Genomic DNA, 12,013 nt, shown 5'->3' on the forward strand with positions numbered 1-12,013 from the left:
AGGGGGATGAGCTTGGCAGGCTGCAGGCCCCCATTTACCTCCACTGGAGGTCCCTTCAGCCCAGCAGGATGGGGGATGCCTCCCACCTCCTCAGGACTGAGTAGGGGCTGGTGAGTCGCCCTTTCTCCTCTTCCACAGCTGCCTTGGACCCTGAACCTCCTACTCACTGGAACCTGGGTGCCATTGAGAGCAACGAGTGACTAGCCTGGTGGCCAGAGGGGGATCAGGTGGCTGGCAGGGGGCTTCTTTGTTACAGATTTGAACTAAGTTCCCTCCTGCTCCCTGGGGTCTGTCCCAGACCAGTCTTCAGCCACCCTTTTCAAGGTCTCAGGCCTTGACACAAAGCACACCCGGCCGGCTTCATGCTCTACTGGGCCATGTTGAGATTCAGGAGCGGTGGAGGGGAAGGAAGCCTCCCCAGTGTCATACAGGAGGGGCAGCCGGCTATGAACACCCAGCCCAGGGGGCCGCAGGGCACCTCAGTATACCTTCTATCGGTTCCAAGTTCCACGAACCCACACAGCGATCGGTGTGTGCCAGCTTCTGTGACTCAGGGCAGACTGGGGAGGTCACGCGGCTGCACCCCAGGCTCGCAGAGCAGTGGAGGGCTCCCGTCTCCGCACTAAGGGAGACTGAGGGATGAGGTGTGACAGTTCAACGCCCCCTCCCTTGGGCAGCAAGGTGGGGAGGGGGCAGCAAGGTGGCCTCGGGCGCCGGGTCCCAGGGGCCTCGGTATCCCGGGGAACCACAGAGGGAGACCTCAGGAGAGGCGTGGGGCGGCGGGACGGATTAATGCCGCGCGCCACCTCCTCTGTGGCCCGTCGGTGGCCACCCTGTAACTCCAGAGCAACACCCGGAGGCGGGGCGAGGCGGGGCGGAGGGGGCGGGGCTGGCAGGGGCAGCAGCAGGGGGTGCAAGCGAGGAGCCTAGCGGGCACTCCCGGCGCAGGGCAGCCACAGCGCTCAGGTAAGGGCGCAACGGAGGGCGCGCGTCTGCGGGCGGGTCTCTGCGCTCCACGCTCAGCCCGTCCAGGTGGGGGCTCCCGCCTCCGCACGCCCTCGGCAGCCGCAGTCCCCGCCCCGCTCCTCGGTCCCGGCGGCAGCCACCCCCGGTCGTCCGAGTCCCTCCTAAGACCCCCCTCGGCTCCCGCGGGGCTCACAGCGTCGTCCTCCCCGCCTGGCTGCCCGCGGGCTCGAGTTCGGGGCAGCGCCGGGAGCCCGACCTGAGCCGTGGTGCCAGGCCCGCGGGGAGACTGCCAGGAGGAGGTGACGCCGGCTGGTTAGGGCGGAAGGGCAGGACACCGGAATCCAGGAGGTGGCCTTTCGCATGGGAGCCGCATGGCAAATGCCTGGCGGCCGGAACAGGAGCTCGGGTCTGGGAAACTCCAGCGACTGAGTGTGTGCCTGGGCAGGGAGAGGAAGGGAAGCCGGGACGTAAGCGACAGCAGGGAGGGGTGCTCATTCCAGGACCAGAGGCTTGGAGCCACGGAGGGGAGGGGCCAAGGAAGGGTGGTGGGAGGAGAGGCGAGCATGAGACTGAGGGATCAGGTGTGACAGTTCAGCGCCCCCTCCCTAGGGCAGTGCGTCTCTCTACTGTCCCCCACTGGGCACCAGACAACGAAGGGGCTTCCAGGGCAGCCCAGGAAAAAGCCTCCACAGCAAGCAGGGCTTCCCTGCCTCTGCAGACCAGGAAATACCAGAGTGAGTGTCATGAGGAGGTGTGTCAGGGGCCTGAGGAGCCAGGCCTGGGAGGGGATAGGGGAGGCCTCAGTGACCCTGCCTGGGAGGGACCCAGTGTGGACAGAGGCCAGGAATGCAGAGAAGAGACCAGGTCTGGCTACTGGTTAGAGAGCCACAGGGGCAGCCACTGACGCACCTAGGCATGCTGTGACTGGCTAGTTCTGTCCTCACCCAGCCCCACCCCGTGTGAGCATCAGGACTGTCTTAGGACAGCCCTGCCAGGATCTTGCTGTGTGCCTCAGGTGAGTTGCCCAACCTCTCTGAGTCACTTAGCTCAGGAGAGCCTGCTGGGCTGGAGCCAGAGGTCTGGGTCTGAACACTGCACAAGTTCTACAGATAGTGTCTCTGGGCCCTCCCATTGGTCCCGGGCCTCAGTTTCTCCATCTGTACATTGGGCACAGCCTGCCACTAAGGAACCTTTGAACTGGAGGGAGGAAGAGGGTGAGGAAGCCATGCCCTTGACTGGAGGGGGAAGGTTAGGGGTGGGACAGGGGTTGGGACAAGGTTAGGAGGGGCCACTCCTGCAGGGCCCTCATGTTAAGGTTCAGCCCCTCTTCCTCCTGCTCTGCAAACGTGCACACTCATGCACACTGACACATTCATGCACATTCATGCACATTCATGCTGCCTCACCCCGGTACTTACACTCACCTCATCACTTCCAGGATGAAGCCTCAAACTCCCTAGCCTGGGAGCTGGGCCCCTCAGGGCTACCCAACCCGAATCCCAGCTTCGACCGCAGTCTTACGTCAACCCACTGCCTCCCAGCCATGCTTAACTTCTGCCCATTCCTCTGGGCAGTGGGACTTAGTTTTCCAGGGTTGGAGATCCCTTTGGGGCCACAGATGTGGAAGATCCCCCAGGTTAACAGTTGCCAACTTGAGTCTGGACCCCAATGGTCATAGGCTGCTTTGTGGGGTGGGGAGTCTAAGGACCAGCTCCCTACACCCAGAGAAGCCCCTTTCCACCTGTTTGTCCTTTTGAGGGGGGACTTAATTCGTTTGAAAAGCTGTGATCTGCTTTGACTGAATGCCGCGGCTCATGCCTGTAATCCGAGCACTTTGGGAGGCCAAGATGGGAGGATCACTTGAGGCCAGGAGTTCGTGACCAGCCTGGTCAACATAGTGAGACCCCATCTCTAATTTAAAGAAAAGGAAAAGAAAAAAAATGCTGTGATCTGGTTGAACCCCCATTTTGTAGAGGGATGGCTGAGGTACAGGGAGGAGTAGGGCTGTGGATGAGCTGAGGCTGGGCCAGAGCTGAGCAGCCAGGTGAGGTGTAGGGGGTGGTCAGAAGCTGCTCCTGGGGCAGCCGCTGAGACTGAGCAGTGGGGACAAGGGACGGGAAACCTGAGGAGAAGAGGCATCTCCAGGGCCAGAGAGCTCCTTGCCAAGGTATGGTGTCGGCTGGGGTTGGGGTGCTGGCCCCCAGAAGAGTGCAGGGATGGTGGTGTTCAAGTCTTCCTAGCGGCGAGCTATTCACCGCAGTACCTTTTCAACTTGCACTGAACTGGTTCCCAGTCTGCATCTCCCATCCTAGCCTTACCCTTTCTCCCACCTCCCCAGCCAGCCTTGAATATCCTCACCAAGATTAGCTTAGACCCCAGCTGATGGCCAGCTGAGAGTAGAAAGGTCGTCCCCAAAGGGCCTTTCCATTCCAGCAGTTTCGGGAGACACGGGTGTGAGTTAGGTGGCCCTGGCTGGACTCCTATTCCCTTGGCTGGGCTCTCCTGGTCTGCCTGAGCCGACCTGGAGTCCCCTGTATCCTGGGGGCCTGGGGCTGCCTCAGGGGCCCACAGAGGGAGAAGATGGCTGCAGCTGGGCGTCAGGCAGCTTCCACTTCCTGCCTCTCCCTCTGCAGCCTCACGCTCCCGAAGCAGCAGTAGCAGGAAAGGTGGGGCAGGAATGCCTGGCCCGGGCCCTTGGCCAGAGCTCTGAGGGGCCCGCCCCACTCCATTCCAGAGCCAATTCCCTGGGAGTTGTAGGCTCTGCCAGCGGCCTGGGATGCCCCCTGGCACCCTCGGGCAGGGTGGGGAGGGGATGGCTGAGACCCCTTCCCATGCACCCTTTTGGGTCTGTCTATGTCACCTGCTTATCATTGGCTGCCTGATTATGGCCCCTGCCCCACCCAGGCTGTCTAACTCCAAAGCCTCAGAGTGTCAGAGACAAGGAGAGAGACAGTCTGCGGTCTTGGGCTAAAAGACCCTCTAACTCTCTGCCCCAGATATCTGATCAGGCCATTTGGGCAGATGAACTTTGCCAAGTGAGGGTACTAGGGTCTGGTGGAGGAGGGCTTTGTTGAAGTAGAGGCTGTAGCCTGGCCGTGGGGGTGGGTCTGAGCCCAGGACTCTCATCACCCCTCCCTCCAGGCAGGGCACTGCATTCCCAGGTGATTCCTGCTGATTGGAATGTCCCTCAGTCCAGGACAGGAAATCTCAAGGCTCAAGCCCACCTGCCCACCCCAAGGGCCTCCACCCGTCCAGCAGGCCCCCCTTCAGGGTGGTTGGTTGTGATCAGCTATCCCTCCATCCGGTTAGGGGACCATGCTCCCATCCACATAGAACTCTCTCTCACTGCCCGGCACCAACTCTTCTGCAGCTGTCATACGTTCGTCTCCCCAAATCTGACTTTGGATCCCATCGTTACCTTGCCCTGAAGTCCTCCATGACTGTCCGTGGCCGGCTGAGGCACAGAGAAGCTGTGGCCCTTCGGGGTGCTGCTGGGTGGGCTGCCCTCGGAGTCTGGGCCCTCACAACTGGGAGCCTTTGCTCTCACAGTTCTCTCCCTTGCATGCTGCGTCCTCTCTTCCTCTTCACTTCTTGCCCATCCTTTGTGGCTCCAGCAGGAGGCCTCCAGACTCCCCCATGCCCTCAAACCTCTGCTTGCTTACACAGCCTTGTGGGTGACAGGGAGTCCCGAGCCATGGCCTCGAGGACAAGAAGGCTGGACTCCTCTGATGGCATGTCCCTGTTTACAGAGACAGCAGAGTCCCTGAAAGGAGACTCACTGGAAAGGGGGCTAAGACCAGGGCACCACTAACACTACTCTGGGCACTTGGGATCCATGGTGGGTGTTTGAGCAGAGGAATGAGCAGACCAAACTGGGCTTAAAGAATATCTACCCTTTGGGGAAGAAAGGGTTGCTTCCCTTGGCAGCTCTGAGCCCTCTCTCTCCTTCAAGGACCCTTCAGCTGGGCCCAGGCAGGGAGCAGGGAGGGGGTCAGTGCCAGTCCAGGAACTCCCCTGTGAGGTGATCTGGGCTCACCGCTCAGTTCTGATGTGGCTGGTCACGTACCTTGCTTCTGGGCACTGAGCCTGAGAGGATGGGCACTGGCCTTGCTCCCGCCCATGCTATTGGGCTATAACCTGTGCCCTATCTAGGAGGCCGAGTCCGGCACCCCGGCCATGTGCAGCCCTGAGGAGGCGGCCCTGCTGCGGCTGGAGGAGGTCTTCTTAGCCACCCTCGCCCGTGTCAACAGCCTTGTCCTCAAGCCCCTGCTTCTAGCTGGTGAGTCTAGGCTCTGTAGTAGGGAGGAAGGGCACCTAGGAATGATCCCAGGGACAGGAGTCCTACCTTGTTGGATTCGCTGAGCCACAGCTTTCTCAACCTCAAATAGGAGTGGTGACACTTGGTATCAGCATCTTCTGATGGAGGTGGTGCAATCTCGGTTCACTGCAACCTCTGCCTCCCAGGTTCAAGTGATTCCTGTGCCTCAGCCTTCTGAGTAGCTGGGATTACAGGCGCTTGCCACCATGCCCGGCTAATTTTCATATATTTAGTAGACACTGGGTTTTACTATGTTGGTCATGCTGGTCTCGAACTCCTGACTCCAAGTGATCCGCCCACTTCAGCCTCTCAAAGGGCTGGGATTATAGGCATGAGCCACCATGCTCGGCCCGACTACTCCCTTCTGAAAGGAACCCCGAGGGGCCAGGCCATGAATTCCATATCTGTGCACAGCCTGGTCTGGCCATCCGTAGCCCAGACCAGGCTGTGCACAGATATGGAATTCCTCCTCTCCCAGGGTGAAAGACTGGAGACTGTCCTCTGCTTGAATTTTCATCTTGTTCCCACCTAGGGCACCTGGTGGTGCCAGGAAAAGCCCTGACTGGAACACAGGACTTGTAGGTTTCACTTCCAGCTTAGGTCTCACTTGTAAGACCTTGGACAGGTGCCTCTGTGCATCTGTGAAATGGCAGAGGACTGTGTGACCTTGTGGACTCCACATTCTGGATCTGAGGAGTCCAGGACGAGGAAGCCCAGAGCGAGGGGGGAGTTTGTGTGTGCACTTAGTTCCCTAAGGTTCTCAGGGTTATCCCTGGTAAGTGAGGAGGTAGATGTATACCTCTATTTCCTCCTCGAGGGTGCTGCCCCCTGCTCCAGCCTGCCCTCCCCCTACTCAGCTCTAGGGTGCACCAGTTCTGTCCTGTAGATCCCAGGGATGCAGGACTCTGCCACAGATCCAGGGCTGGCCTGTGCTGGTGGCCCTCATGTGAACACCCAGGGCCTCTGCATGTTCCCTGGGAGGTGATGCCCACGTCCCCCACTCACAGTGTGGCTGTACTCCCTCCCCAGCCCCAGAGCCCTCAGATTCCTGGGGCAGAGAATGCCTGCAGCTCCTGCAACAGCTGCACAAGAGCTCCCAGCAGCTCTGGGAAGTGACGGAGGAAAGTCTGCACTCACTGCAGGAGAGGCTGCGTCACCCGGACTCCACCGGTCTGGAGTCCCTGCTGCTGCTGCGAGATGCTGACCGTGTCCTGCAGGCCCATGTGGAGTAAGACCCCTGGAGGGGGGGCTGGGGCTCAGCCCTGGGGTCAGAGTGCCACCTGGCATTTAGGTTCAGCTGGGGTTGGGGTTCCCAGGGGTCAGGCTTCAGGCAAAGGTTTGGTGCCTGGGGTCAGCCTCACCTGGGCTTGGGTGTTCTTACAGCAGGCTCAGACTCTCCAGACTGAGCCTTGGGGCCTCCTGGGGAAGAGAGACTGTATGTTAGAATTGTCTTGTTGGCTCAGGAGTTGAGGTCTCCAATGCCCAGAGCCAGGCCACTGTCTGGACCCTCAGGGCTGCAGCTGCGTAGTGGGTGGGATCTGGGGACCCCAGGGAGCAGTAGCTTAGGTGTGGGGCTGGGGACTGGGTTTGCAGTGTGTCGTCTGTGCTGCCTGCAGGTATATCAAGTCTTACACAAGCTGCATGGTGGTGCAGGCCTTCCAGAAGGCAGCAAGGAGGAGAGGGTGAGCACAGGGCTGGTGCGGGCCCCTGAGGGGGGGAGGAGTGCCTGGGTGAGGGTGGGGTTGGGGAAGCCCCAGCCCCAGAGCAGCGGGTGTCACAGCCCATGACTCATACTGGAGGACTCCTGGCTCTACAAGTGTGCATTGATCCACACTGGAAGAGAAGGAGGGAAGGCCTAGTGAGGCCAAGAACAGAGTCCAGACCCCCTTTGGCTGGGCTGGCCTTGGGCCAGGGAAGGAGGGGCACCTTCAGGGTGGATGGCTGTGGTCAGTGATCCCTTCACAGCCTGAGATACTGCTCCTAAACCTGTGAGGGTAACTCAGGCACTGTGTTGATCTGATAGGGTCGAGGTTTTGGGCCTGGGGCTGGCCCTGGGATCTGGGGGGATTCGCCAGGGCAGGGAGGCCGCGGTGTGGGTGCAGGAATGGATGAGGGGGTGAAGGTGGTGTGTGGCCCTCTCTATGCGCAGCGAGTATTGGCGGGGCCAACGGAAGGCGCTGCGCCAGCTGCTGTCAGGCCTGAGCTCAGAGGGCTCGGTGGGCGCATCGCTGGGCCAGGCCCTCCACCAGCCACTCGCCCATCATGTGCAACAGTACGTGCTCCTCCTGCTGAGCCTCGGGGACACCACTGGGGAGGTGGGTACAAGGGGCAGCAGCTGTGGGGGGACAGGGCCCAGACTCTGAGGGCTCAGCCTGTACTCAGGAACCCGAGTTCAGGGGCGGGGGATTGAGGGAATCAGCCCTGCTGTGGGGTTTCCAGGGGACATGGGGGACGTGGTCCAGCCCTGAGGAGGGGTTCCAAAGACACAGTTCTGCCCTAGGGAATCTTAGTGGGTGACAGCACTGCCCTTCCCTTAGGTGTCTGAGGCATGTGGCCCTGTCCTGGTAGAGCCAGCAGAGACCCAGAGAGCAGGGGTGGAATCGTGTCCTGGGAGTGGGCACACATGGCCCCAGGCTGAGCTGGGGAAGCACCTTCATATTCTACCCGCTGCCCCACCAGCAGAAGAGGAGCCATCAGGGAGAAAAGGGCAAAGTTTGGCCTAGATTCAGGCCTCCTGACCAGCGGGGGTCAGGACTAGACTATGGAGCTATCGCCAGGTGGGGGAAGATTCCAGCAAGCTCCCTGCTCACTAGCTGCCCTGTCCCTCTTCAGCATCACCCATCCTGGGCGCTGGTGGTGAACGCAATCACCGTCTTTGGGAACCTGCAATCCTTCATGAAGCAGGCATTGGACCAGGCTGCGGCCATGCAGGCTCTCTGGCACACCCTGAGAGGCCGGCCAAGGGTGAGCTGGGGGCCCGAGGGGCAGTGAGGGAGGGGCTCCACATTGGGCATGGAGCTGTTGGGGTGCTTGAGCTGCTGGCTGTATTCTCCGGGCCTCAGTTTTCCCATATGGAAGCGGAAGTGGTGCTGAACTAGGTGTCTGTCAGGTCCCTCTGTCCAGCTGTTCTTATCCGTCTGCTGAGCATGTCCTGGGCCAGGCCCTGACCTGGCCTAGAGAAGAGGCAGTCAGCAAAACCCACCCCCCTCCTGAGGATGTCACCGATCACACCATTCGTTACTGCCTGCCATGGTGTGGACTGTCTCTGCAGGGAGGAGAGTCCCGTGTGCCCTGAGGGCGTGACAGGCTTGGACCTGGTGTGGAGAATTAGGAGTGCAGAGGACTGCAGAAGGGAGGCGGGGTTGCTGAGTCCCAGGAGAGGACTGACAGGGCATGGCTGGGCCGGGTCACAGGTGTGGGAGAGGACACTGAAGCTTTGAGAGAGAGACTTGCTGCCCTGCTGGGAGAGGCCAGAGATGAATCACCTGTGCATTTCTGTCCATCACTGATTCAGGGTGCACACCTGGTCCACTGGAGGAGGCCCCTGGGAGGTGTCTGGGGTACAGAGGGAGGTGGCAGGGTGGCTGGCAGCTTGCAGGACAGAGGTTCCTAAGCCTTGTACTGTCCTCTTTGCCCCACCAGGATGTCCTCTGCACCCCTGCTCACAGACTCCTGCAGGACAGCCACGACGTGCCCGTGACAGTTTCACCCCTGCGGGCTGAGCGTGTGCTGCTTTTCGATGATGTCCTCGTTTTGCTGCAGGTTGGGGTGGGGCTGACCCGGGGTCTGGGGCCACAGTAGGGTTTTGGGTTCTGGTTGGAAGAGGAGCAGGAAAGGGACACGGTGCTGGGACTGAGCACGTGGGCTTGGAGGGATGGTCACGGACAGAAAGGCAGAGTGCTGGGGAGAGGTGGTCAGCTGGAGCTGTCCCCAGAGGAGCATGGGTTGAGGGGAAAGGCTGTCCAAGATTGGTCCCCGCTTCAGCCCCTCCCAGCTGGTGTCCTTGGTTAAATGTCTTCACCTTAGTTTTCCCATCTGGAAAGTGGGGGTCATTGTGAGTAAATGTGTTCTATAGCAGACACCTGACAACTCTTAGTTCCCTTTGTACTCAAATGAGAGAGGAACCCCAGACAGGAAGTCATGAGTGACTGAGGAGGGCTGGATGAGAAGGCCTCTAGAGAAAAGTGCCCCACAGGAGCAGTGCCTGGGCTCTCAGCATTGTGGAAGTCGGAGAGAGCCAGGCCTGGGATTGGGAATTGTTGCTTGGCCAGTCACCAGCTGTGGTTTGTCTCCCTGGAATCATGTTGCCCTGGCGAGGTCAGCTGCACTGTCTTCTCTGCCCCTTAGAAGGTTGGCCTGGAACCCCCTTGCAGACAGGGTGGATGGGGCCTGAGGTATGCTGCTGCCCAGCCTACACCGATGTGCCCTGAAGCCTGATTTTGGGGTTGGTTCTGATTTAGTTTGAGTTCCCCTCCACTCCCGACCTCACGCTCTGTTCCAGGGACACTGATGAGCCACTGTCCCTTCCCTGTGCTAGCCCTTTCCTGCTGCTGGATCTTTGCACATGCTGTTGTGTCTCCTGGGCTGTTTCTCGTCCATGGCCTGTGGTTGGCAAGCTCCTTCTCACCCCTCAGGCCTGGGCTCTCACCTCCGCCTCCTGGTATGGAGCAGTGATCAGCATGCCTGGGCCGGGCAGGAAGTTGCTACACAAAATTTTCCAGAGGAAGGGGCTTTTTTTCTGGCCCTCAGAGCAGGAAGGCATTCCAGGTAGAAAGAACAGCATGAGCAAAGGTTCACAGTGAGCAGAGGTTGGGGCAAGCTCAGGAAGGTGCGATTGTGGAGCGGTGAGAGCTGGGAACACAGGAGCCCGGAGTGGGCTGTGAGGCTGTGAATGTTAGGCCCAGCAGTGTCTCAGCCCCCAGGCAGCAGGAGACATAGAGGTTTCCAGCAGAGGCTGACTGCGTCCCAGCTTCATTTCCAGACCACTCTCCTGGCCACAGGGCGCTGGAGGCTGGTCGAGTTCCTGGCCAGGCCCAGGGCTGGAAAGGACATGGAGGAGCTGCCCCCAGGCGGGGGCAGGCCAGAGGGGAGAGGGGCTCGGTGCTGGATGAGCTGGGCAGAGCAGCCTCGGTAGCCACGCGGGGTTGAGCTTGGGGCAAGCCTGGGCGAGAGAGTGGGTGAGCACCTGGCCTGGGCTCTGATGACGCCTGTGTCCGTCCTCTTCTAGGGCCACAACGTCCACAGCTTTGATCTGAGGCTGGTGTGGGTGGATCCTGGGCAGGACGGGTGAGCAACGCCCTCGGCTGATGCCCCAGGCCTTCCCTTTACCCCATGATAACGTGCCCACACCCGGGGCTCTGGCTTGGGCCCCTCCATCCTCCTGGACAGAACTGGGGCCTACTCATCACCTCCGTCTGTCTAGGCGCACATTTCACCTCCTCACGCCGGAAGAAGAGTTCTCCTTCTGTGCCAAGGACTCCCAGGGCCAGGTGCGTGTGGGTGAGCTGCGAATTTCGGGAGTACGGTCCCAGGACCGGGTAGGAAGAGGGCAGAAGTATGCAACCCTGCAGGGCCCCACAGGAGCGGCGGCGAGCGGCTGGCAGGCCTCTGGGGTCCGGGTCAGAGTAAATCCGGGTCGGGCATTAGAATGCCAAAAAGAACAGGGTGCTTTTCTTTGCAAAGACAGAATTGGGTCCTGTGTTGATCCCTGCCCTGGGGTCTTGTTTGACCAACTCTGAGCAGGCCCTGAAACTGTGGAGGAGGATCTCAGGTTGGGTGGAGGGCCTCAGAGAGCAGCAAGGAGCAGTTGAAGGGTCCCCCAGGTGACAGAACGGAGTAGGGGGTGGCACGTGGAGGGGTGGGACCTAGAGCTGTGCCAGAAGGCTTTTTGGAGGGAAAGCCTCCAGCAGCAGTGACCCACTTCCCCGGGTTCCCCTTCTACCAGGCCGTCTGGCAGTGGAAGGTGACCCAGGCCGTTCGCCAGGCCCTGCGAGGGAAGAAGGACTTCCCTGTGCTGGGGGCTGGCCTGGAGCCCCCCGAGCCTCCTGCCCACCGCTGTGCAGCATATACCTTCCGCGCGGAGGGCCGGCTCTGCCAGGCCACCTACGAGGGCGAGTGGTGCAGGGGCCGGCCCCATGGCAAGTGAGTGGTGGGAGCTCTGGGTGGCAAGGTGGGGCTCCTCAGGGGCCTGGAGGCAGATAGCAGCGCATAAACCTAATAAATAGTCTCAGCGCGTGCAGCAGAAACGGTTACTCCCTGTGGACAGTCAATTCTCAGAGTCCCTCTTAAGTCCTCTTGGACTGGGCCTGGCCCAGAGGTGGCCTGTGCCAAATAAAGTCTTGATGGTGACACTAGAGAACAAGGGGTAGCCACTGGGTGCTGGCCTTAGAGCCTGCAGGTGCCATTCCGTTCTTAGGAGGGTGGGAGGATAATTCTTGTATCTGCTGCTGGTGAAATGGTTTGCACACATTCTGTGTCCGTCGGTCCTCATAAAGGCCCTCTGTAAGTGCTTTTACCCATTTTGTAGGTACAGAAACTGAGGCCTAGTGATGGGCATGGCCTGCCCAAGGTCTCAGGGCAAGTGATAGGGTGAGCTGGCCTCAATCACAGGCCTGTGTGACCCCACAGACAGGCAAGCCTTTACAGACCATGTGGCCCAACCCCATGACGCAGCTGGGAAAACAGACCTGGAGAACAGAAGGGACTCACAAGGCCACAGCCTCAAGTACC

At 60.3% G+C, this 12,013-nt stretch overlaps 1 protein-coding gene across 8 annotated transcripts in view; it reads left to right on the top strand.

The window, feature by feature from the left end:
- The first annotated feature begins 891 nt into the window (after positions 1–891).
- Positions 892–12,013, top strand: part of ALS2CL (ALS2 C-terminal like) — a 24,976-nt gene continuing 13,854 nt past the window's right edge. For 2 of the 8 annotated variants that reach the window (XM_032297995.1, XM_032297992.1), the window contains exons 1-11: positions 1,307–1,395; positions 1,576–1,700; positions 5,119–5,245; positions 6,314–6,512; positions 6,901–6,966; positions 7,434–7,599; positions 8,117–8,248; positions 8,927–9,046; positions 10,512–10,570; positions 10,707–10,773; positions 11,229–11,425. In XM_032297995.1, coding sequence (XP_032153886.1) covers positions 1,338–1,395; positions 1,576–1,700; positions 5,119–5,245; positions 6,314–6,512; positions 6,901–6,966; positions 7,434–7,599; positions 8,117–8,248; positions 8,927–9,046; positions 10,512–10,570; positions 10,707–10,773; positions 11,229–11,425 — 1,316 coding nt within the window. In that variant the 5' untranslated portion in view covers positions 1,307–1,337. Of the gene's footprint in view, positions 967–1,021; positions 1,266–1,306; positions 1,396–1,575; positions 1,701–5,118; positions 5,246–6,313; positions 6,513–6,900; positions 6,967–7,433; positions 7,600–8,116; positions 8,249–8,926; positions 9,047–10,511; positions 10,571–10,706; positions 10,774–11,228; positions 11,426–12,013 lie in introns of those variants that run through there. The other 6 variants (XM_032297997.1, XM_032297998.1, XM_032297999.1 and 3 more) reach the window with 6 other exon arrangements.

This window comes from Sapajus apella, unplaced genomic scaffold (assembly GCF_009761245.1).
Source record: "Sapajus apella isolate SASKATOON/1434 unplaced genomic scaffold, GSC_monkey_1.0 scaffold38, whole genome shotgun sequence".
Classification (NCBI taxonomy): Eukaryota; Metazoa; Chordata; class Mammalia; order Primates; family Cebidae; genus Sapajus; species Sapajus apella.